This window comes from Melopsittacus undulatus, chromosome 4, assembly GCF_012275295.1.
Source record: "Melopsittacus undulatus isolate bMelUnd1 chromosome 4, bMelUnd1.mat.Z, whole genome shotgun sequence".
Taxonomy (NCBI): Eukaryota; Metazoa; Chordata; class Aves; order Psittaciformes; family Psittaculidae; genus Melopsittacus; species Melopsittacus undulatus.
In genome coordinates this window covers 53,870,135-53,896,110 of record NC_047530.1, presented here as the reverse complement: position 1 = coordinate 53,896,110, position 25,976 = coordinate 53,870,135, and the positions used below count along the sequence as shown (strand labels likewise).

Sequence of the window (25,976 nt, the reverse complement as noted above, 5' to 3'; positions counted from 1 at the left end):
TCCAAGTAGCAGGGGGATACGTTATTCTTGTGAGACTCCATTCTGTCAGAAGGGTGTTTGTGTTTAAACCAAACCCATTCTGGAGTGCACCTCCTGAGTTTCCTGATGAGCCACGTCCTCCTAAATCATGCAGTTTCATTCTGGTCAACAAAGCTCTCACCAGCATTTAGAAGTACAGTCTTCCAGTAACAAAATATTCATTGTATAGCAACCTGGAGGGAAAATTACTAGGGAATCACTTCTGATCATCTCTTACACATTTTTTCACCTTTGTTGCTATTCTAGAGTATCCCTCAAATGAGTAATACTCCCTTAGGCACCTACACACAGTCTTGGTTGAGATGAAGAATCACCAGTTAGCCTCTAGCTTCTTCTCCTCACCTTCCCTGGTAATTTTTCTAACAGCAGGCTTACTACATTCACTAGAGTTGCATTTCCACAGTCTATCTTCAAGGATTTTCATCATCATATGCCTCTATTATAAAGTGGATTATTTGGACAGTTTCATATACACAGAAAACTGAAGTAGATGCATGTATCAAACACAGTTTCACAAAGTTATGTACAATTGCTGTATTACCTCCACTGACTTAAGGCAAGAATGTGTCTACTTGTCAATTATTTTCTTTACTGTGGTAGTATAAACATTAACATTTAATTCAGATGAATATATTGTTGAGTACATACTGGTGAAGCATGTCTACAAACTAATGCCAAATTTCTTTGCTTAATGCTTGAAAACTTACATTTCAGAAGTTTGTTAACCCACTTCCTTTAGGTATGAGAAAAGCTCCTGTATTTTCACCAGAACCTTCTCTTTTGGAATATTCACTCTTGTTGAAATAGTATAGCCTCGGTATTAGTAACTGAAATATACTATAATAGACATGGCAGTGGGGTGATAAAGACCCATCACAATATTCAATCTTTCTATCATTTTACATTCTCTATCATAAATCTGTTTGATAAAGTTTCCACTCCTTGCAGAACTGCTAAACACATTATCTTTTCCTGAATTTCTCACTAGAATGCAAAACCCTTTATATGAATAAAGCAGAAACAGATGATGGAAGAGGAGAGTTCAAACATACTGGCCACAAAATGATCCATAAAGAATGAATATAAGGTGCAAGAGAACAGAACTATCTCTGTATTACCTTATTTCGGCATTCCTTCAACAAGCCTTCTACAAACTTCCAGTTTGTTTGTGCAATTACCGATGGAGAGAGGTTAGACAGTTTGGGCTGTCGAATAGTGCTGCCCAGATTCCTGGCTTCTTGGATATACTTCTATATTGGGGTAGAAAATTGACAAATACAGATAAAAGTGCAAGTGAGACCACTTTGCCAAGGGAAAAAGGTAAACTTAACTTTAGAACCCACCCCTGTGCAATGAGGAGGAAAGGATCACATCCTCGTTCAGTATTATATTGGTCACTCAGCGTGCCAGTTCACTGGGAGTTAAATCCCCATTCGTGTTACCTAACTAGTATTAGAATATACACTGCTGAACAACAAAAACACAATACAAACTGCCAAGGATATCTAGATGCATAGAGATTCAATTACTCCCTCCACCACTGAGGATTATCTTGTTATCTTTTCATATAAAACAGAAGTTTATAGTAATTACCCAGACCAAGTTTGTTCAAATGGCAGACCAGTCTACATGAGGACTGCAAGAAAACTTTGCCTGGAACTTGACAACATCTGACATCTGTACTATGCCCTGCATTCCTGAAGAAATTCTGTTTCTTACAGAAAGAGCTTCAAAGTGCTACTAGCAGCTCTCAGCTATAAAACGTCTGCAGTTTTGAGCAAAATACTTTCTTGAATTCAACACCCTCAGCTTTTCAGCTCCTCTTATTGCCAAGGAGTTGCCACTGTTTTCACCTCAGAGAAAAGAACACAATTACAAATGTTTTGAAAGCCAGGTGATCATTGATTGTTTGAGGCATGGCCAGCTATGAATAAGTCCTGTATAGGCACTGACAGAATGCTAAGGATTAGTACATATTTCAGATTAATAGGCAACTTCTCTAGCTTACACTGAAATAATGACCAACTGAAACGTCAGTGAATAGATCATAGGATCATAGAATAGTTAGGGTTGGAAAGGACCTGAAGATCATCTGGTTCCAACCCCCCTGCCATGGGCAGGGACACCTCACACTAAACCATGTCACCCAAGGCTTTGTCCAACCTGGCCTTGAACACTGCCAGGGATGGAGCACTCACAACCTCCCTGGGCAAGCCATTCCAGTGCCTCAGCACCCTCACAGTAAAGAACTTCTTCCTTATATCCAATCTAAACTTCCCCATTTAAGTTTTAACCCATTACCCCTTGTCCTATCACTACAGTCCCTAATGAAGAGTCTTTCCCCAGCATCTTTATAGGCCCCCTTCAGATACTGGAAGGCTGCTATGACGTCTCCAAGCAGGCTATCTACACAGACAGATTTGTCAAACACAGTACAATCTTTGTAGAGGGAAAACCACACCTTCTCTATCAGCCTTACACTAAAGAGCTATGATATATACATTTAATTATGCATCTTTATCCAGGACTATGATTACAGTCATATTGTGCATTGAACATACCAGATAATGCTCTGACACAGATTTTATAGAGGGCACGAAGGGCCAATCATGCTGGTCCCAGACTAAACATAACTGCAACGGAAGTTCTGACATGGAAAAGTCCAGGTGCTGGTAGGACAAGTTGGTAGCAAAAAGCCAAGCAGACCATGCAAAGTGAAAGTGGTAAGCACATATGAAGTAATAAAAGCAAGCATGCAAAACAGAAAAGGAAGACAGTGAAGACATAATACAATGCAGAACCCCCAAGCATTCAACATAAAAATAAATTTGTAAGTAATGAATCTCAAAGGAAAAAAGAAAAGATGGTGTTCAGTCATTGGATTGGTTTAAACTCTGCCCTCCACTGGGCACAAATATTTGCAAGTTAAAAACCACTAAGCTTCAATTCCACAGATTTTTGTTGGCTGCCCCAAAGCTTTGATATGTCTACAACTCACAACACTGCACTTTGAAACCACTGCCTCCGCCTCAGCCTGATCCCCAGTGTTCATCTCAGATTGGCCTCCTCCCCATTCTTTCATACTGAATAGGAAAGTCAGTGGTTCACCTGGGAGAGGGGTTCAATGTTCAGTCAGTATTATGAAATCAAAAAGGTACTGCATACAACCCTGAAACACCAGTACAGATTAACCTGGCAGTTAATCTGTATTTGTAATTCTTTTTCCTCACAAATTATTTGCCTTGTGTGACAGAATAACTCCTACAGGTTAATCAACTTGTAAAGGATCAGTTAAAAACACAAAACAAAAGCCCCCAGAGACCAGAGGTTGCATTTTGCCTTTGTGATTACCTAATTGATATCTCAGAAGTTCACGTACTAAACAGCATAAGTGTTAAAAGCAATAATGAGGTTACAAATCAACTATTCTTCACTTCTGTTACTTCTAAGTAAAAAAGTACTATAGAGTTATCTGAGCATAGAGAACATGTCAAAGCCAGAATCTACTCGTAGGTGGGTTTTTATTATGCAGGCATTTTTCTGTTACATGGTTACGAATGACATAGATAACACTATACTTCAACACAATTTTAAGAAACCAGTGAGAAAATTCTGGAAATTAGTACATTGGAAAAACAATTAAACTCATCACTACCATAAAAGAATGAACTGAACAGGCAAAGATATTTGATTTCGATAGCACTATCCTAACAGACACAAGACTACAAAATTCCAAACGAAGCTTTTCTGAAGATATTTAACAGGGCAAGAGAATATCGTCTTCAATGAAATACATTAAACAAAAGCAAAGCCTTGGATTACCAAACAAAAGAAAAAATAATTCTGATATTTGAAACCAGATTATTTTCAGAATTACTCATAAAATCAACACCTGGTATAACAGTTTGCAGTCTGTATCATACGCATCAGAAACTGTACTGTAATTAGTTCACATCACCCAGATCTTTCAAAATCTCTTCACCACAAACAATAACTGTCAGCTATAGTAACTGTCATTAGAGAAATTATCAGTTCAGAAGGTGGCTAAATCAGCACCAGCCTGGGCTGTATAAAAATAGGCAGACACAAACATGACGGTATGGATGGGGTTTACATTCCCACCTTAGTATGAGGTTGTATGTCAATCTGCCACCTTAAGAATTTCTTTATGATCTACACAGAAAAGCCAGGCAACTCCAAAAGGCAATGCTTCTGATTTTAGGAATAAATTAATCACTCTCTGGAGGTGATTATCTTTTCTCCATCAAATACACAAAAGCAGCACAGGGTGACTAATTTATTTAGAAAGAGATGACTAAAAACTTAAGTCTAATTTCCCCTTCCTCCCCTCCATCAAAAAAAAAACAAACAGAAAAACCCAAAACTCCCAAACAAAAGCAAACAAACAAAAACCAAACCACCAAACAAAAACCCAAAACCAAACCCACCCAAAACACACCAATAAATAAAAATAAACCACCCCACAACATTTTAAAGCATGTGAAAACATTCTCAGGGAACTCTCCTGTACATGGGATGAAATAATTTTGTTCTGAGAGGGGGTAAAAATGGCTCAACTTTAGAACAGGCAAACTAAGAAATTCTGATCTGCTAAGGACCTTCATTTGTATTAAATACACATAAGGGAGAGCGGAGATGGACTGCAAGTAACTGTCTAGACATTTCATAAGTGTTACAGAGCATTATTCAGGCAATTAAGGGGGGGAAAAGTCAGATCTCTATAGCTGAACGATTTTCACCTCTCTCTGATCATTGTCAAGACGCAGGTGCTCTGTGTGTTGCTTCTGTCTGTCCTTCCGCCTCCATTGTGCAGGAGCATTTCTCTTTGTCCACCTACAGAGAGAAGAATATTATTAAACAAATGTCAAGAGTGAGGTGAAGGGCAGAGGTGAAAATAAGCTTCTATCTTACTGTATATTGAACATTTTGACATTAACTACATCTGACAAAGTGCAACTACAAATACACACAAAAGAATCTCTGCAGAATAATCCAACGTGAGGCAACCAAAGTATTTAAAAAAACCAGAATGTGTTCACTTGCTTTGAATTTTTCTATTCCTTTGTGATATCTAGTTGCAATTTACACCACCTTCTTCTTCCTTCCAAGTTTTTATAAGATATCCTAAAATATTTGCTTGGTCTTAACTGAGATCAAATAAGGAGATATGCTTTTGCATCAACAGCAATTAAAAGTAATGCAAAATATATCCATTTTAACCTCAAACTTAATAGGGCTTTCTTACCTAAATTTGCTTCTGGAAGTTCAGAAAAGAGAGAGAAAAGAGCAGGGGTAAAAAGAGCAGGGAAAAAAAGGAAAAGGAGAGGAAAATAAGGAAAAAAGGGGAAAAAATAAAGAGAAATAACAAAAACCCCTGCACATACAACCCACCCACATGATCTGATTTGTGCTCACAAAAAGATACAAGATTTGTTTTCTAGTATCTCTACTTTAGTACCATTCCATAGATCTTGAAAAGATCCAGCACCTGTTGTCCTAGCTTACTCACTTGTTGCTTGCTGGTCCAATGGATAAAACATCAGACTGAAGCTTGGGAAAAAATCCAAGCTCATATTTCCCTTGTCCAATTTTCATGTCCAGTAAGTGTGGGTGGACTGCTGTGTGATCTATTTTTGCTAGCCTTAATTCAATAGATTTCTCTGAAACAATAAGAAAGTTAGAGCTTTTTTAAAGGTGTCTTCATCAGACAAGTATCTATAATCACACATCCTCAACTAAAAGCAGATGTCAAATTTAAAAAAGGGGGTGAAAGTTTCTTAGTGACCCAACAGGTACACTAGTACAAGAGTGTATTAAAAGAAAATAAAAATCAAGGAATTGCCACCAAAAGGAGAAAAACATTTATCCTCTTTAAGCTCAAACATTTTTCACACAAAGCATGCAGGAAAACAGATGAGCTCAATTAAACTTTACATTAATTTCATCTCACATCTCAGCTTCCAGTATAACATTTAGTCACCCCCTTAAACCTTATACCTCAGCTTTCTCGGTCCTTTCATTTGGGGTTGTTTTTTGGGGGTTTTGAGGTTTCAAAGCATGAATCATTACTTAATGTCTACCACAAACTGCACTGTCTAGTTGTATTTTCTTTAGTGTCGAGAAAGTGGCTTCTTACTCTTACCAGCCTCATCAATGGTTGTGCACTTTTGATACATAGATGTTCGCAGAGTTGGTGTCCTAACATTTAGCAGCCTAATTTTATCCACTCTGGAATCGAATACTCTCAAAACAGGGTCTTTATCATCTTCATCATGGCACATGATCTTATTATCTATAAAAGATGCAAACATCTGGGTCTCCAGGAATCTTGAGAGGAAAGGCAAGTAAGGTTCAGGTTGGTCCGACAGGAAAGATGCCTAACAGACAAGAAGAGATAAGAGAGTTTGGGAATCTTCAGAGAGATACATCCACCAAAAGCACAAATTATTCTAATCAATGACATTTTATAGAGCTCTGATGCCACTTAAAGCCTAGGTTTATTACACACATCAAGTCTATCTCAGAACAAGCATTCTATATGGAATCTCCAGCTTCACAACAATCACGTATTATATAGCATACCAATTAATTAACTGTGATTTTAGTATTTACTGAATTTTCAAAGAAAATTCAACAGAATCCCAGCTAAGCATAGCAACAGCACCACAGGTGTGGATATTATGTACTTCTGGCTGGACTCATATTGATGAGAATCTTTCCATATCTCATCAACATTGATGAGAATCTTTTCTTATGATTTGATGGGAATCAGATTAACATTTTAGCAGGCAATGCTACAACATAATCTTCACCCACATGAACTATCCTGCTGACAAATACTTTATCTCCAGTAAAAAAGACAGTAGTAAAATCTGAAGAACTGGGTCTTGTGTTTCCCTAGAATAGAGCTAGGAAAACATCTGGTACACATGTATGTAAGTGTCATGTGAAGTCTGTATGTAAGTGTCATGTGAAGTCATGGTTTTATTAACATATTCAGCAATTCCTCTAGTTAAAAAAAAAGTAAAAAAAAGTATTTTCATGAGTGATATTAATGTCTAACCTGTATATCAACGTTGAAGTGAGGCTTCCTAAGCTATTTTTCTACAGCAAACTGTATTTTACTAAACTATCCTTAAAAGGGTATCCTTATCTCTCTAAGCATGTGTATGCATGCATTTTTTCATGTACATTATGTGACATTTTTGGGGAACACTAAAATTTAAGGAAGAAATTACAATTTTGAGAGTACCGTTTTTCATTTGATGGCTCAAACAACAAAGTCTTAGGTTTGAGTACTGTTTTACTCCTTAAATTCACATAGCTTCTTATTACAACTTACTTTATCAAAGTTCTGCATCTGCTCCCTGTTTGTAAACCAAGATTCCTTGTCCTGACTGGGCTGAATAACAAATACTTCATAATCTGCAAACATCTGTGTAAAGCGGTTGGCAAAAACTTCACGGATTTGAATGTTCAGCTGGTAAATCTTGAATTCTTCTTCATCACACTGAATTTTAAGATCCTTTTTGCTGCTGGTCTCCTCTCGCACCTCCAACTGAGAAAGTAAGAGAACACACAAAACATTTCTATTGTTGCTTTGTGAGGTATTCCAGGTATATGAGCTCTTAATCTGCCATTCAGCTCTCAAGTCAACATTCCAATAAAAAAATTAATTAAAAAAAATTAGTTTTAAGCACTGTAGTAAAATAACATCAAATAAATCTAGAAAAAATCTTTGTCTATAAAAGTTCTACTTTCAATAATAAACTATAGCCTACTTTAGCACTAAAAAGGATAGATAACAACCATACACATGCCATGTATGTCATATACTGGATTTACTTTATTCTACCCTTGGATCACCTGCATAGGCTTTTTAGCGGTTTTTACTACCCCTGCATATACGTATTTCTGTCTGGTGTAATATAAGTCCAGGTTTAGTACTGTTACAGTTTAATACCTACCAGCTTTCAAACGAAGACAGAAGTGTACAGTAAAAAGAAGCCATGCATGTCTAGTAGCTAATGTCCTGTAACTTCAGTCTTTAGCAATGTAATGCACAATTCACCACTACACAGCCCAGAGTAATTTTAACTGAAAATGCATTATATTTCATTAAACACATGGGCTAAGATTTATGAAAACAGCATTAAGAGATTCAGATATTCAGTTCATATTAGTTTTGATAGGAATTGGGTATTTAGGGGGGGAAAAAAACCCAACAAACCAAGCCACAAGCATTCATGCACTAGTTTGAATACACATTTACAACCCCTGCCTTCATTAATTATTATAAAAGGCACCACCACATGTAACCGACATAATATCCAGAGCTTACAACATCTGCACAATGATGAAGTTGCTGCAGCTGTCCCATGCTTCTTAAAGCACCTTGGTTATAGCAATCTAAGGCTGGCTATAAATAGCACCCTATAGCCATGCTCACTGCTAAAGAGTGCTCTGCTATTCAGCCATTTCTTCTAGCTGCCTCTCATAAGTAGCACTTGGCATCTATTCATTCTTCATTAATTGGGTATTTGGCATTAAGCAGATTTTTTAATTACATATTTGAGAAAATTTTGACAGTTACAACCTATACACTCCTATCATCATGAAAAAGGCTAGTAAAATGGGATTTTAACTGCTATGGAAAACAGTAAAGGCTTGAATGTGTAAAAATTAAAAAGACCTGTACTTTTCCCATTACTTCCCAATCCATTCAGCAAAGGAGCCAATGTTTCTTAGCAATTTTCCCCTCAACAAGAATAAAACAATGCAAAAGAAAAACCTGAGAAGAGGAACACAGCTGATCTGAGCATCAAATCTGGTCTAGTAACCAAACACTGCTTCTTGGAAGCACCCTGCAGCTCCCTCCCCACAAAGAAACTCTCCAGCCTATCACAGGTCACACAATTTCTATCTGTTCAGCACCACCTGTAGCCTAAGTTACAGGGTAGGAATCAGACTTGGCAACGAAGACCTGGTAAGGATAATTTAAACATGCAATAAATAAAAACTTTAGTTTGCTGAGAAAAATCTTCACTGCATTCCACAAAGGCTCAAAAAACCCACACTGGACTTTCAGGCAATATTTTTTATGAAAAAGGGACACAACTTTTTGCCCCAATTTGGGCTGCCAAAAAAAGAAATCTAACCAGGGTCACCATGAGCTGTGCACATCTACTTGCTGGGAATCAGACACTAATGCAGTTTGAAGCATCAACCAGAAAAAAGCATCATAGTATCCCTCTGGCAAACATACAAAAGCAAAATTATACATACTCTACATACATATTCTACATACAGAATGGTGTAGAATATAGATATTCTACATCTTCCTACAGAAAGATACCTATGGAAACCAAAATTGGATCCTAACTTCAGGATTATGTGGATATCAGTTTTAGCCACATAAATAGTAGGAAAGTAGTGTAAATTTAGAATAAATCTTAAAACCAAGTATAAACAAAGCAAGGTGTTTTTCAAAACACATTATCTTGGCAAAAAAACACTTGGAGGATAGCCAAAGATCTCCCTAGATGATGTGGGATTAAACCCCAGCCTCTCTCCCCCCCAAGCCTGCCCTTGTCTCTCATGTTCAACATGTTAACATAAAGTTCTTTCTGGTGAAGACAAACGATGTATTTGGACCATGACTTCAGACAACCTACTACCGAAGGTCCAGAGTGCAGATACCTTCACAGCTTACCTTTTCTAGGCTCACACCTGTTCTTTTAACAAGTGCTTGAAGTCTTGCAATAGTCTCATTTTCCTTTAGCAGCTCATAGGTATTCAAAGGTGATCCTGCTATGTTCCCATTCCTTTTATCAGAAACCAGGTCACATGCTCTGAGGCTCTTCATCTTGGCGGCACTTTCACTGCAGTGAAGGTTTCCCTCAGGTGGAATTCCAAAAGCCATCAGTATCTCTGAAATTTCCTGAATGAACTCAAGTTTGTTTGGGAATTGGGGTAAGTCTTCCGGCAGCTCAATGAAATGGTTGTCTACATCCACAAAGCACAGGTTAGCCTGGGATTTAATTTGGGAAAGGATACCATTACAATATTACTATGCATAAGGGTCATGTTTTATTCACCTTTGGATTTGTGCTTATTAAAAGATTTAAATTGCATCTGAATAAAAAAAAAAGAAAAACAAAAGAAACAAATTGCATTTGCTTGGTTTGCTGTAAAACACACTTGCTCCAATCGTAACTGAACTGGTTGGCTGACTGAGAAAAGCAGTGTAAGGTCTACACTTCCGGGTCTTTCAAGAAGGTAACTAAGAAAGAAGCTTAATTTAAAAGTTGTTTACTAGGTACAAAGGAGATTGTAGCATATATAAGGTACACATGGGTGAATTTTTTCATACAGTTAGATTTTAACTAAAGGATATTTGCAATATTACTTCATACACATGCATATGACTGCCTGTTTCTGAGATTGTCAGTCCACACTTCTAAGAGCTTTGGCAAATTCCATTCTAAAAGGTGTACTGATAATGCAGAACATTGCAGAAGCTGCAATAAAGTTACCTTCTCTTTTCTGTAAGCAACTTTAGAACTAATGCAATTCCTCAAACGAGCTTACAAGTTTGTTACCAAGGGAAAAAATAATTGAACTAGTTTCAATTCTGTTTTCCTGTTCTCATTTTACATCAAAAAAAAACATGAAAAAAAGAAAACTGAAAAAAAGAAAACCAAAAAAAAGGAAAACCACCTATGTGGTTTCCACAGCAACATCAAAAGAAGCTATGTTCAAGGTTTACCTCACCTTACATTGCAAAATCTGTATCAAACGGTTTCATGACATTACATAATCACATACATTACAGCAACAACCCCATTCATGTGTGAAATCTGCTTTGAAAATTAAGTATATAAGAGAAACACTGCTTTTCTGTAGAAGCATTTCAGTTTTTCTTCACTGCAGAATTAGCATGGACTGCCACTTTTCTGTTTAGCCTTCTCTATACAAAATCCCTTCACCCAGATTATAGGCTACTTTCAACCTAGCATCATCGCATTATTCTAGGAGGCACATCTGAACTCAGGTCTCACTATGGCTTTGCAGCAAAAATACGTACCAAGTCTTAAGAGCTAACAGGTCTCCAGCTACTTCTTATGATTCACTATGTGCAGAAGGATGGAAGCACTTTCACAGTTTAACAGGGAAGAAACAATTGGAAGAGATTACCCTCACACTGAATCGATGATGCCAGAAATTTGAGCAATGTACACAAGCAGCAAATCATCAGCAAGGACCAAGTAGTTCCAGTAGGATTCTGCTGTGGGACTGATCATAAGCAGACTAGAATAAGCTGTGTAAAATCACAAACTGAATTAGGTGTTGCAAAAGCACCTGAAGTCAATAAATACAACTGAGAGTTTGATTCTGAAACAGCTTCTGGTGCACCCTATAAGAAGTTTCTTATTTTTAAAACAGGGCAGGTGTCATTGTTCAGCTTTCCCCAGTATCAAATTGCCCAAACACAGAGGTGGAGTGTGTACCTACCTAACAAGGCAGTTCCAGTGGTAGGCAAGGGATGCACACAGAGTGCATCTGTCTTCTCATTCAAAGGAACCTTTGGCACAAAGGGACAGCATGTACACAAGTACTCTCACATTTCAAGTAAGCACCTGAATTTAGGAGTAAGACTCCCATTATACACATGGTTCCATGATAATTAGAAGTCAAGTCAGCTAATGTTTACCAGGAACACTCTAAGCACTTCAAGACATGAGAGAAGTAAAGCCTTGAAACAAAGCACAATGCCTACCAGTCAGCGCTGAGGGAAAAACTAGAAGTGTTTTTCACAACCAGTCTGCAAAATGGCAAGGCGCACTCATTAAGAAACTCTACAAACAGTTTAACTGTATTACTTCCTTTAATTCAACTTTCCTTATTCTTTGGATCATCTTACCTTAGCACAGATTCTGCAGAAAACATCACTCTTGTTTAAGCTTGGTTGTATCTATAAAGCGCTTGGCCAAAAAGTAGCCAAACATTAACCTTACTGGTGTAGAGATTCTAGTCGTCACACCAAAAATAAACTCCTTGCCAACAAAGAAGAAGACAAATTTAATGCTTGCTGAAATTCCTTATAACTATCTGGGCTCAGCTGGGTAATTCTTCCAACAGTCAAATATCTCTTCTGCAGAGTTTCTCTTTAAGAGCAATACACATAGTTTAAACTTTCTAAGCCACTGATGATGATGGCTTATCAGACACTTACATTTCCCAAAATTTGCCCTATATAGAAGAAAAAAATAAGTATGTTAGTGCACACTCTAAAGGGTGTAAAGAAAATTTCTGCGGACACTATACTTATTGAGTGCCTGGTTTTCAACACATAAGGTAGAGGATTACCCAGAGCAACCTAAGCAAATGAGACTTAGTAGATGACTTTCACCTTTTTTAACTTGGGGAGACTGAGGTCATCCCCAAGAATTGCATAAGCACTTCCAAACAGGCCATGTTCCCCAAGGAACAGAAATGTCAAAGACACCTTACTTCACAAGCCCTTCAACAGGTACCAAAACAACATTTTTCTGTGAAACAGAAATCCCAAGTAAATAAATCACCAGTAACAGACACCAAAACACTAAATCTCACAACACTGCTATACTATAGAGCCAACAGAACGAATACCAGTAAGGGCTCCTCCCTTAAAAAGCAAGAGAAATGATATGACACTTTTTATTAAACGGTGGCCACCCAAAGCATTTTGCATTATAGGAGCTAGAGAAGTACATAAAGTAGAAAAATAAAGGAGTTCTTTGGTCACAAGGTTCTAGTTACTTTGTTTTCTAGAGGCAGCACCACTGAGTGAGCTGTGAATTGTTTACAATGCTGTTTGTGTCTGTGGACACATAGATCATGATTTTACACATACAAAATTAAATTACATAAAAGACAAGCTACTTAGCAACATGTGTTAAGTAGAGAAGAATATCCTTAAGTCAGTTGCTTGGTATTTCAGGTCTCTGGAACAGTCAAATATTCTTTTATTTCTTGCTGAAGTATCAGTTTTCTGACCAAAAGGAAACTTCACACAGTTATGCATCACTTTAACAGCAGATTGTTACAAGACAGAACACATAACATCATCACACAATAAAACATTCTTCTGAGACACTACACCAAGGAACAAGAGTGACACATCCTAATTTAAAATCTTTCTTCCCATAAACTGTTATCATCACAAATAATGAGGGGTCCAGGTGAAAGTCTGACAAACCTTAGAAATGTGAATGCAAGTTAGTCAGTGATCATGTATCTGATACCAAAGCCTGGTCCCCTGAGGTCAACAGCATAACCTTCCGCTGGCTCAGTGGGCTCTGGACTACACCCACCAATTCCAGAGGCAGAAGACAATTGCAATTCTTTAATTTGACCTCGAATACAATAAGAGCCAAACCCACACACAGATCTAGCGAGGCCTGCATCAAACCCATATCCTTCCTTTCAGCTCTGCTCAAAAATGTAGAAGGAAATACTTTAGGTTCTGCCCAAAGGATGTCTAAGGAGGAAGTAACATTCACTAATAATAAGATCCCACCCCACTGACATCCTAAAGAAAAAATATGCTTTATTTTAAACATTAATATATAATTACATGGTATGCAAATAGATACTTAGAGCAATTCAGAACAGTTAGTTCTGATAACACAATCACCACCACTTCAGTTCTCTGTGCAGCCCCAGTGCTTAAGGTATAGGTCATATATGGGTTTTCAAATGTCCTCTTAGATGGTCAGATTGAAACGTGGTTCTGAGTTAAGGCTTCTGCTTGAATACAGCACTGATAAACTAAAACCCTTTCATCAACAGCATGTGTCACCTTTGTGCATTAGGTCCCAACCTTGCAAATAACCACCCACCTCACTTAACACACAGAAAACATGGATATGTAAATTTATACACACACAACTGGCTTTTGGAAAGTGTGTTTACATTGGTCCTAAATTCTAAAGGATGCTCCTGTGCATTCCTGTAAGCAAATGGTGACCTTCTGCATTTAGTCTCAGCATTACTGTTCTTCATGCCAACCCAGGATTTGTGATGGAGAACAATTTGCAGCTGCAGCTTTCAGTAACATGAATTTCACTCCTCAAGTGGCTGTTTAACATTGAAATACAGGAAAACATAACACTGAAGTCTGTCAATAAATGTATAGTATTCTGAAGGATTTATCACACCAGCAGAAAGCCTGAGAATGCATATAAAGCAGCAATTATCTTTCAAAATAACTATTTTGGTCAGTCTGGCCTAAACGTATTGGCATCAATATATCTTCCTTCTCTTCTAAAGCAACCTACAAAAACAAAAACCCCTCAGAATTTTTAAGATTTAGCACCGAATAACACCGTTAATGGTTGAAATAAAAATACTGAGAATATATATTTCTTATACTAGCAAAGAGCTGGATTTCAGCTTTTAAAATCTTTCAACTTTTCTAAATGAAAAAGCTTTTACCCAAGCCCCTTGAGATGAGTTCATTAAAAATAAGCTTTTATGATGAAATGCCACTTTTGTTTGATTTAACCAGTGCTGGAAGATTCTGTCTTGCTTATTTTCACTCAAAATATTTACCAGTCTCCTGCATTACAGAGTGGCAAGATCCACATACAAATTCAACAGCATGAAATGGCCCAGATTAACTTACTGAAAATATATTAGCTTATTGAAAATATATTGCTACAACACTGCAAAAGTTTCTTTAAACGGAAATTCAAAAGACACATCAGAAAAACAATCTTATTTTAGTACTTGCTGAGTTTATGATCTGCAAGAAAGCTCCTTTTACCACTTTTTTGATCAATTTTACCGATAAACAAACCACACTTGACAGCCAACATCTGAAACGTGTTCTTCCCTTCCCCTTTGATTTCTGCAGCACCTTACTCTAAGCACTGTTTCTCACATGCTCCCCTCTTCTCTTTGAATTCCTTACGATCTGATGCAGCCACCAGCGAAGCCACAAGGATGCTCAGGCATACAAAAAGAGCCCTCAGCAAAATAAGAGCAAGATTAACTTTTAAGTGCACTGTATCATTGACATGTACAAGAAACTCAACCCTACAGTAAGCTTCCAGCCTTTGCTACTATTTTACTGGGCCAGAGAGTCAGGTTTTCAAATAACTGGTGAACTTCAATGAATTCCCCATCAGGCACTGTTTTCCAATGTACCCAACAGATAGTCTAAACTACTTATGCAGCAGACTTTCACTGAAGATTTTAATCATCATCTGACAAAGCACCAACTTCCACAATACAGCTGGGTTTCCATGCTCCCATGGTAAACCATTCCTTTAAAGCACTAGATGTGACCAAAATATGGGAGACTGCCACCACAAACAAACTAAAACAAGCCTTATGATATGTATGTGCAAGACTTAAACCACACCTGAGTTAGGACAGCTAGTAATTTCACATATATCAGCCTAAAACACTTTGATCAAGGCAAGTTAGTCTTTTAAAAGTATATCAAACCACAGTCAAGAAGTCTACAGTGACATTGAGGCATCCTTCCACAATGCCCTTCAACTGAGAAGCACTAACTAGATTTTCTGTCAGAGCTCATTTTGACCCTTGCCTAAATATATATTGCCTTCTTTAACAGCATCTGTCCCCTGCATCCATACAAACAGATTAGCAACACAGATGCAGTTCATACAGTTTCAAGACAGTGGAACTCAGAATAAATTAGAACATAGAACAGGTCTTTATATTTTTGTGGTGAGGAAAATTCTGATACTTACTGCAGCTACAAATCAGGAGCCTAAAGGCAGGACTTGGAAATTAATTTCCTCATATAACCCTGATGATTTCATAAAGGATCACATACATCCCAAACTTCAGAGATAAACAATATAAAATGTTAACATCCCTTTCGTTAGTTATGATAAATCTGTCTTTACACAAATAATAAGATTCCACATGCTCTCTTCTGCTGTTCTACAACACATTTTACGCATGTTCCTATAGGTCAGGAATTAAGTGTACAGCTTCTCTGGCTCTTTAAGGGGAGGGTACCCGAAAGCCTAATCATAAAGCAAAGTTGGTCTGAGATAAACCTGTACTCTGCAGTGCTAACTATATTAAAGCTGACTGATTAAATTAATAATATCAGAAATACTGACATTGACCAATTATTTCACTTAATGAGATCAGCATGCACTTTGAATTCTGCTTTACTTTTAAGATGGTAATTCTTGTTGCAACAGTAGTAAACCCCCTACAATGAAAATCTCAGCAATAGTGAGCTCCTGCTTTCCCCAGTCTACTTTGCTTCTCAGATAAGCAAATCTATTGGTATGGGATAATTCCTTAGTCATCTTTGAAGTCTCTAGCACATGTTCAAGTCTTTTTCTATGCCACAGCTACATTCCCAGCCTGTAGTGCTAAGGACTTTAACAGTTCGTAAGAAACTCTACTTGGCAATGATTGTCAAGAGGATTTCTCAGACTAAGTCATACTTACTGTGTTCAAAGTTTTAAGAGCCCACTCTTTGAATAAGAGAGAGAAAAGCTGAAGGTTTGGAAGGCATAAGTTTAGTCCTGCAGCAAACTCCATTACATGGGTACATTGCTGCTATCCCAGACCTGTGTGTCCTATCCTCCCTGCCCTCAGACAATTCCGATCTCTGTAGATCAAAAATCTACTACTCCACCCCCCCACAAAAGGCTTTCTGAAAAGCAAAATGTAAATTAAGGTGTCAGATTACGCTTTAAATACCACTTTGATTTAATTTTTAACATTTAAAAATAGACCAACTGCCTTTTTTTATACCTCCAAAGTGAGCTGATAAAGCTCTTCAAAAGAATTTACCCTTTAAATCCTTGAAATTCCTATTTGAAACTAAAACATGTTTGTTTAGTTGGGAGTATTACAGTGATTTTAAAATTAGGAAATTCTTTACAAAAGGAGGACAGTCTTTCAGAAGCTTGTTATAATAGTGAAAACATCCATGGTGCACATTAACATGCATATCCACACATGCATTTTACTTCACCAACTATTCTCTCTAAAAAGTACACTAACCATATTAATTAGGCCTGTCAGGACATGAAATTTTGTAAAATGTATTAAGCCAAAGCAATAAACTGCTTTCACAGCAGGAATATACACTAATCTCTTAGAAATTATGCCATTGGAGGGGAAAAAAATAAAAAGAGGGGAAAAGAAAGAAATCAAGAGATTAAATACTTTATTTTTCATAGGAAAAATAACACAGTTTGAAGAGAAGTTTTCCTTTGAACTTGCCAGGAAAAACAAATGAAAACTATTAGCATATGGATTTGCAAAAAAGAGCAATGTTGGCATGGTGACCAGACTGGAGGTTCACAAAAATATCATCTTGACTTTCGTGCAGCTTTTTTAGGGTTTTTTCTTTTTTTTTGGCATCAAGCTTTGTTGCAGCACTGCCCAATGATGAAAATCACAACCACCACCACAGAATCCTCTGCCTGCCATACTTCGCTTTTCCAGCAAGCTAAATGATAATAGAAGAAAACAGACAACCAGGGAAAATGGCAGACCAGAGAACACTTGTTCTACCATGGTGCTTCCACCCAAACTAGGGGTGTTTCCCATGGTTTACACAGTCCTCCCCTGCAGAGTTACACCTACAAGAAAGCAGACTCCAGCAGGGGCTAGAGCTGCCTTGCTCCTTGAGCGCTTGCTTCCCACAAGGCTACCCAATGGTGACACCTAGCTTCTTGACAACAGCTAACCAGACCAATACATAACACTCAACATTTTCTACGTACAAAAGCAAATAAACCATTCAATGGTGCTCAATGAGAGAAGTCATTCAGATGACTGATGGAACTGCCTCACAAGCCAGCCAGACACCAGTCACCTGACATATTTCCCAAGGGTGGTTACTGGCTCCTGCAGATGTTTCCCTTGCTACCTCAAGTAGTGCTCAACAATTCTTGGTCCCCTGATACTCACAATCAGCTCCTAAACTCTCTCTTGGCTCATCCCTGTAAAGAATAGTCGTGAACAGTGAGATAAAGTAAATAAAAACAACCTTTAAGCAGTCTGAACATAGTCCCAGCCCCATGTATGAGTTGCAGAACCTCTACAAGACCATTTGTTTCTCCTTCATACAGTGGCTGATATTAACAGAGCCTCACTACAAGGGAGGACTTCCTGAGCACTATCCCAATCAGCACCAGTTAGCTCAAGTATACGCTGACATTCTGCTGCACACTGAAGTGTGCACTCTAGAAGAAAATTCAAAACACACTTGGTGCAGACAACTGACAGGCCAGGTCCATGTAAGCCAACCCCAACTTAGAAATGCAATGCAGGGAAAGCAGTCACAAGCCAGCGCAGCACAGCACTAAAGCCAGTCAAGCTTTACTTGGCAGCACGCAGAAGCAGCTGTATGGCCTTTTGGCCACAGCTGGTGAATTCACACTGTACTTTCTTGCACCTCCTACCATTACAGGGCTAGGCCTTGCTGCAGAAAAATGCTCTTTCTGAAACCCTCAGAAAAATGTTTTTTCTGTAACCCTACTGTAAAACTAGTTTATCAGAGCATACAATTTCCAAAATGGGTTTATTTATCTACTTCACCAGATTTTCTCCAGCATCTCCAAAAAATAAACTAACAGCTATTCTGAGTCAGCAAGAACTGCACAATGTCTGTTAGAGTAAGAACTAGTATTTTGGCTCATTTCTCACTTCCCTCATAGTCATGTACAATACTTAATCAGTTGAGACAAGCTCCTCTCACCTCTTGAGGAAGTTCCAGCTTAGACCTGTCATCCAGCCCATTAGAATGCAAGCCCATGAGGTAAGGGACTGGAGCGTCTAGAAAATGAAGGAGGGATGCTGGAAGGATAGGAACATACACATGCTGCCACTGAAATGGAAACATTAGTGCTGTGATGGTCTCTGCCACAGTCATCAGTCTCTGATAATCTGAAAAAGATCAAGAAACAAAAAAATATTTTTTTTCTTTCACAAACATTTTTAAGTAAATTAAGTTAAAGAAATGAGAGCTTGCTTTAAAACAGAAACCACAAACCCCAGTGCTAACCGAGCAGCATCCTGATGAAAGCCCAGACTTGTACACCTGAGCACATTTTGCTGAAACAACTAAGAGAGCTCAACACAAAGTAGGTCAGCCTACAGGTCATATGGAAATGAGCAAATAGAGCCTTAGCATCCACCAAGTCACCTTCTGCTACCTATACCAGGGTTACCAGGAACACCAGTTTGAGTATGGAAGCGGTATTGTAATCAGCTAAGAAACACATCAGAAATTACTTCTTTTCTCTGTGCTTATGTCTTTCTATGGAATCCTTGGATGAAACCCAAGGCATCTGGTGTCTCTCAGATAAACATTTTTAAGGGCACGTTTAAATGTCTATAAAGCATGCTGTACAGTAGCCAACCCAGCAATGTGACTGAAATAACTGTGCACCAAATAAAAAGCATCAGCTTCATTTACCCTTTGCAATGTATGACTGGAGTCTCAGTTCAATGTAAAAACAACTCATCTCCCAGAACTGAACAGTGCTAAATGCACCTGTGCAACATGCATACAAAAAGCTCTTTTTATGCAGCAGCTGGTGGCTAGAGCAGTTAACACTGCAGTATGCTGGGCCAACACCTCACCCTCCTCTTTCATACTGCAGGATCATTCTTTGATATCTATGCACCACAAAAGAGAAGGCAACAACAGGTGACCTGAGTGTGTGGTCTAACACAGCTGCTGAAACATTCAGATTGCTTTCAAGCTGCCAGGCTAGAAAGAGTATAGAATGAACTCACAAAACTAAGACAACTACCTTCATTCAAGCTATAAATGTAATACAGCCTGGAAACACAGGATGCCTTTTTCATGATACTCAAGCAAGATTCCATTCCAGTCGGGGAAGAGTGAGGGAAACACAAAGAAGGAAAATGTACACACATATTCTCCACATGGGTGCTGGGGAGGGGTGTATGCATGTCTTTTCCTAACATGTTCATAAAACTACAGACACTATGAAATTGGAAAAGACACTTGAATGTATAGGTTCAGGTGTTGAGGTTTCTGAAGCTCTTGAACACTGCTGAAGAATGCAGATGAAAACTGCAAGGGTAACAACTGTTCAAAAGAAATGCTCTAGAGGAAAATTAAGCTCAGCTGTGCACTTCCTAAGGTTATGGCTTTAATTCTATCCTTTGGCCTCTCAGACTTTAGAGAGCAGAAGACAGGGACAAGATATTCGGCTCCTGGCATTTTTGTTTTAGGGCAAAGTTGCAGAGTTTGGAGGTCTGCAAAGAGTCCCACAACCCAAGAGGGACCCAGCACAGGTTTTGATACCATCAGTCATAATCCTGTAATCTAGGCTTTTGATTTTTCTTTTCAGATCTTGCTCTGCTGGTAGAAAAGATTAGGAGCCTTTAGTCAAAACAAGCAAGAATAGCTTAAGCAGTTTACAAAAGTTTCTGCCAAAAGCTTAGTTGGACTGAAACACCTCAGAGAACAATCAATGAACATCACCAGGAGTACTCCCCTATTCTGCTTGCACACCAGTTTCTGCCTACACAGCTACTTACTGGTTTGCAGCTTTAATCACAGCCTGACTGCAAAAAAAGTGATGAATTAATGACAAGCTTTGGGAAAAATCCATTCCATACTCTATTTTCTTCATCTTTAAAAGGAACTTTAAATGTAGCTATAGATATACACTCCAGCTGGTTTGTATTCAGCTTGCTCATTTGAAAGAACAAGCCTCAGAATAGAAACAGTGTTTTCCTACTACACAAAACCACCCTGTCTAATTCTGCTGGCTACTTCAAATAAACCCCATCCCTCTGTCATTAACCTAACTTTAGTATTACCCTTTCAAATGAATTACAAAGTAACATCAATAATTCAGAATTTCTATCCACTCAGCAGCTACCTTCTCCAACCAGGTTATCTGCAAATGCAGCTCTCTGATCCTGGATATCCACTTAGTTTAAGCCATTCTCAACAGTTTGGCCTGCATGGTTGCAGCCTGCAAGTAACAATACTTTCTGCAGGCTTTACGTATGTCAGGAGCGGTTGGCAAAAGGCATGGACAAAGTCAAGTAGCCTTCAAACATAAATCAAAATAACTTAAATATTTTCTTATACCTATCCTGAGAGGGTATGGAATATATTTTAGTTTTTCTAAAGAAGGAAGCAGCACACTTAGTACCATGGTACTGCATAAGATTTAAAAATAGTAACAACAAATAACTTAAGGAAGAAGTGCTTTAGTAGTGGTCTTGCTCTTAGTTTTAAAACCAGAATATACTTATACTGGTGCAAATGACAAAGTCTTTTGGCCCTGTAGTGTACTGGTAGTGTACAGTGTAGGGCACTGGTAGGGAAAAATGACATACCACTATTGCACTGTTAGTTTGGAAAGTACTTAGCTGATCACTGTGCAAGGAAAAGAAAACTCACTACACCTTAACATGGCCACTTAACACCAAGAAAGACTGTTTTGTTCTTCTAACCAATTACTGGAGGTACAATATCCCTTAAAGCATGTATGAGAAGTGAGTTACACCAGTATTTATCTATATTTAGTATATCTAGGCATTTTTGTTGATCTGTAAAAAGCAAGTAAATCCAGGAAAAAGAAGAATTAAGGAGTCTCAGGACTGGAAAGAGAGCAGCTGGATGGGAAGAAGGTGGCAGCTCAAAGAACCACAATTCCATCTTTATTCTCACATTCTATCAGCAAGAAGTCTATCAAGTGCCTACAGAAATTCTCTGACTTGGCCAAATTTAAAGCCATTACATGATTACATTCTGGAAAATGTTTTTCCTTCTCATCATCTTACTTCATGGATCACAATGAAATACGGTTGTATTTGGCAAGCAATTTCCATTCCACATGCAATTTCCATATTCTGCGTTAAGGCAGAGAGTTGTCCCTACAGTGGCAGACTGTTACCACAGATGAGTCTAGCTAGGTATCTTCAGGGAGTATATGGATACACCAGAAAGATGGGCTACTTGCCAGGATTAAGCTTTTCTTTAGCCTGAAGGGGAACAGAAGGGGGAAAAAAATGATAAACACAGTTCCTATGGACAATGCAGTTGAGTCACCACACACAGTGGTTGCAAACTCGTTCACCTCAAGAGTTCACTTCAGGCATGCCTGTTTGTATCAGAAAGCACAGTGTAAAAGAAACAGTTTTCAACAGATTTTTCTGAACACAGGTATTCGGCATGTCAGACTCCTTAGAGAAAAAATACATTTCTTTAACTGGGCCTTCCACTTCAAAAACCCTGTAACTGCAGTAAGAACAAAATGTGGTTAGCAGAAACAGCCGGTCAAAGTATTTGCTATTCGTGTTTGCTTCTGTGTCTGCCTGGCTGATTAAAGATGCCTACACCAAGCAGCACGTGTCCAACTCAGGCATAAGAAGAAAATGCCCTATGTAAGATATGAGAATCGGGCAACACAGGACTAATACTGCAAAGAATTAGAACTAATACTTTATATCTCCAGAGTGAACATAATTTTAAGCACATGATGGGGAAGAGAGAACCAAAAGCAAAGCAAAGCAGACAAGCACCCAAACAACTTCATTTGTGTTTAAAAATGGCAGCAGAGAGCAATGTAACACAGTAAGAAAACAAAACTGTTCAAGATCATAGTCTGTGCTGTATTACCTTTTTCCATCTATAGTTTTCAGCTTAGAAAACAACTTCCAAGCAGATTTCACAACTGTCTTAACTCAGTGCACAATTTTTCAGACGAGCTCTAGGTACTCTACAGAGATAAGGAATATTTCTATTAAACAGATACAAGAGCAAAATAAAATGCAGGAATGCAAATCATCTCCTGCAGAGTAATTTGGTGAGGGTACTACCTAAGGTCCCTAGCACCACTCTCTTTGCCAGAGTTCCTCAGCACTGGCTCAGCACTAGAAGCAGCTTCAGATTCTTCACTGTCTTATAGTCAACCCGCATTCCTCTAATGCTTTTCCAAATGGGAGACAAGTCTCTCAAGAGGAGAATCAAATCAAGGTATTCATTCTCTACATTTGGCTCACACTGATCCAAAACATGCAGGCTGTGCCAATATAGTGGGACAAAAACGGATTTCCAGAAGCATAAAGTCAGAAACATGTCAAAGGAATATTAAAGCAAAACACATTCACTGCCAAGTGAAGTTACTTCTATTCTAAGGACTAATGGGAACTTACAAGTGCTAAACAATTTGTTTCAAGAAGAATGGCATCTGTCAGCAAAGTCTTCCAAGAGTTTTGGGTTTTTTGCTTGTTTGGGGATCCTGTCATGTACTATTCTAAACCTAAATCTGCCCAATGTGTATTGCAATCTCATTTGACCTAGGAGAAAAAGAAATGATCTCACTAACCCAACTGTCACAGATTTGAGCACTAAGAGATTTAGCAAACCCAAAGGCCACTTGTGTAAGACTTATATTCTGAAGGGCAACCAAGACCTTACACTACTGCACATGCAAGAATGTGCACAAGCCCTTACAAAAGTTCAAGAAATTCCTGATTCCACTTTGAACTGTGTGAACCTTCACCTCTATCTCCATTCAACATTCCCTGTATTACAAATTGCAAAACACTGATGATAGCTGACAACAGAGAAGAGCAAAGTGTATTAAGAGCATATTACTGCTTTAAAAAAAACAACCAACCCAACAAAACCAACCGACAACAAAAACCTCCACATAAACTTAGAGAAACCAAAACAAAGAAGGAAACTGTTCAGTACAGATAAAGACAATCAGAACCCCAGTCAGAAGTTCGATTTTCCTACTGATACCATCTTTCTAAGCAATATAAGCAATCACTTCACTAAACAATTATCCAGTTTGATGCCACATAGAAGAGAACAGGGTATCACGGTTAGGAAAGACAAAAAAAGAAATTGCAGGAAGAAAAAGTTTACCTTCGAGAACTTCAAAATACTTCATGCTCCCATTTCAAGTCATGTGAAAATAAAGTACATGAGTATTAAAAACATCTCAGAAAATGGCTTCTTCGACTTGGCTGTTGGCAATGCCTGCAGTACACAGTAACTTCTATTTCTAAGTCACTAGAAGTTTTGAAAGTGTTCTATTTATTAGGGAACTGCACCAAAGTGGTTTTAAAGAAAAAGGCAGGTAAAAAAAAGCATCAGGGATCAGATCCCTTAACAAGTACTGAAGAGAAGCTACGTTTCAAAAAACTATGGCTGCTATTAAGCCACTGCCACACTTTGTTCACCAAAATTGAGGACCAGATGTCAGCGAACAAATAATATGTTTTTTCTCCTGAAAGAAGACTTTTCAGCCAGAAGCTGTAGTCAAGAACTTGACCGAGACACAAGACACTTCCATAATGTGCCACACAGCCCAACTCAGCCAAAGCTTGTGGTGAGGCAGAACACTGGACAGACACTGGACATAAAGATACAGACCCACAGGCCTTCAGCTGCATAGATCCCTCTGAATTCCATATGTCTGCATGTGCAAACAAGCAACTCAAGCGTTCCAAAGCTATTTCAAACTTCTTTAATTAGCCACTGATCAGACACTTGGAAAGCGCCCAAGAAAAAAGCTGACCATATTAATATGGCTTAGAAAGAGAACTCAGGGTACAGAAGACTAGTCCGGAAGCAAGCGGAGCTCCAGCCCAGAAGAAATCAGGATTTACAACACGATGGCCTGAAAAGAGACCAGGGAATCCTGTTCTGATATGGTGATGGATGCATTGTTTTTCTTGCAGTGCTTCCAACCAGTCAGGCACATGCACTTCCAGCACAGGAGGTCTAAAGCACAACTACAGGCCAACTGGACTGCTTTCTTCTGCAGATGGAAAAGCTGAAGTTTGAATCTTCTATTGATGGGACACAGATATCTACATTGACAAACTATCCCTAAATCTCAGACGTATAATGCATTTCTGTAGAAACCACAAAAGAAGTTTGCCTACTAGGCAAGTGTTTCTAGATTTTCTATGAATAATAAACAAAGCAATTTGAAGCAATTTGGTTTTTAAATCCACAAGAGTAACCACTATCAAGTACAGTAAGTTGACTGTGTTTTAATTACAGTATAGTTTTTTCTGTCGCAGTTAACTGTTTATACAATGCAACAACTGTGATATAACATCCTGCTGGCATCATACACTTTTAATCACCTTGACTATACAAACAAAACTTATCTTCAGCCTTAGTCTATGCACATCTCAACACACAAACATACATATTTCATGCTTGCAGAATGTTGCTAATGACTGCAGGTTATATCTTATAAATAGCTACCATTTGTATTCTACATTCTATTCTGTCACATCTCACTGGAAGAAACTATTACAAACAGATTTCAGTAACACTGTGGAATATCCCTAGATTTGTCTTGGAGTCTTCTAGGCTTCTTTACTATTACTATAAAAGTGTCATATGATTCAAAATGCAGTCTGTCTACTTTAAACCAAACCATTCCATTACGAATAGATGAATCTGGACTAATGTTAGCCAGCTGGGGGGGGGGTGTGGGGTGGGGTGGAAATGTGTAGGAAAATTATCTTCTGGCGTAACTGCATATACTCTGTATTAGAGTAACAGGAGCAGAACAAGGAGCTGAGGATTCATTAATTTCAACACAGAAAATAGATACCACAACCACATTACTTATCAATTGATAAACATACACTACTTCAGCTTAGTTGTTGCCTATCCTCTTCAAAGCAAGCTTTATCTATGTGACTTCAGCAATAACTGTTTCAAGGCCTTAACAGAGATCTGGGATTTAAATTCAGTCAAATAAAACTTTTTTATGCTAATTTTATTTCAAAGTAACAACTGAAATCTAACTTTGGGTACTCACAAAAAATACATTTGCACAATTAATTCTTTTTCAGAACCATACATAACTAACTAGGTAACTTCCCAACACGCA

General features: G+C 38.2%; 1 protein-coding gene across 3 annotated transcripts in view; it reads right to left on the bottom strand.

Annotated features, from left to right (window-relative positions):
* DENND5A (DENN domain containing 5A) overlaps positions 1-25,976 on the bottom strand; it is a 71,202-nt gene that overhangs the window by 23,167 nt on the left and 22,059 nt on the right. For all 3 annotated transcript variants that reach the window (XM_034061847.1, XM_034061848.1, XM_034061846.1), the window contains exons 5-11: positions 18,812-18,999; positions 9,773-10,090; positions 7,403-7,618; positions 6,203-6,437; positions 5,570-5,720; positions 4,800-4,893; positions 1,158-1,289 (exon numbers count right to left, since the gene is read on the bottom strand). In XM_034061847.1, the coding sequence (XP_033917738.1) occupies positions 1,158-1,289; positions 4,800-4,893; positions 5,570-5,720; positions 6,203-6,437; positions 7,403-7,618; positions 9,773-10,090; positions 18,812-18,999 (1,334 nt within the window). The remainder of the gene's footprint in view (positions 1-1,157; positions 1,290-4,799; positions 4,894-5,569; positions 5,721-6,202; positions 6,438-7,402; positions 7,619-9,772; positions 10,091-18,811; positions 19,000-25,976) is intronic.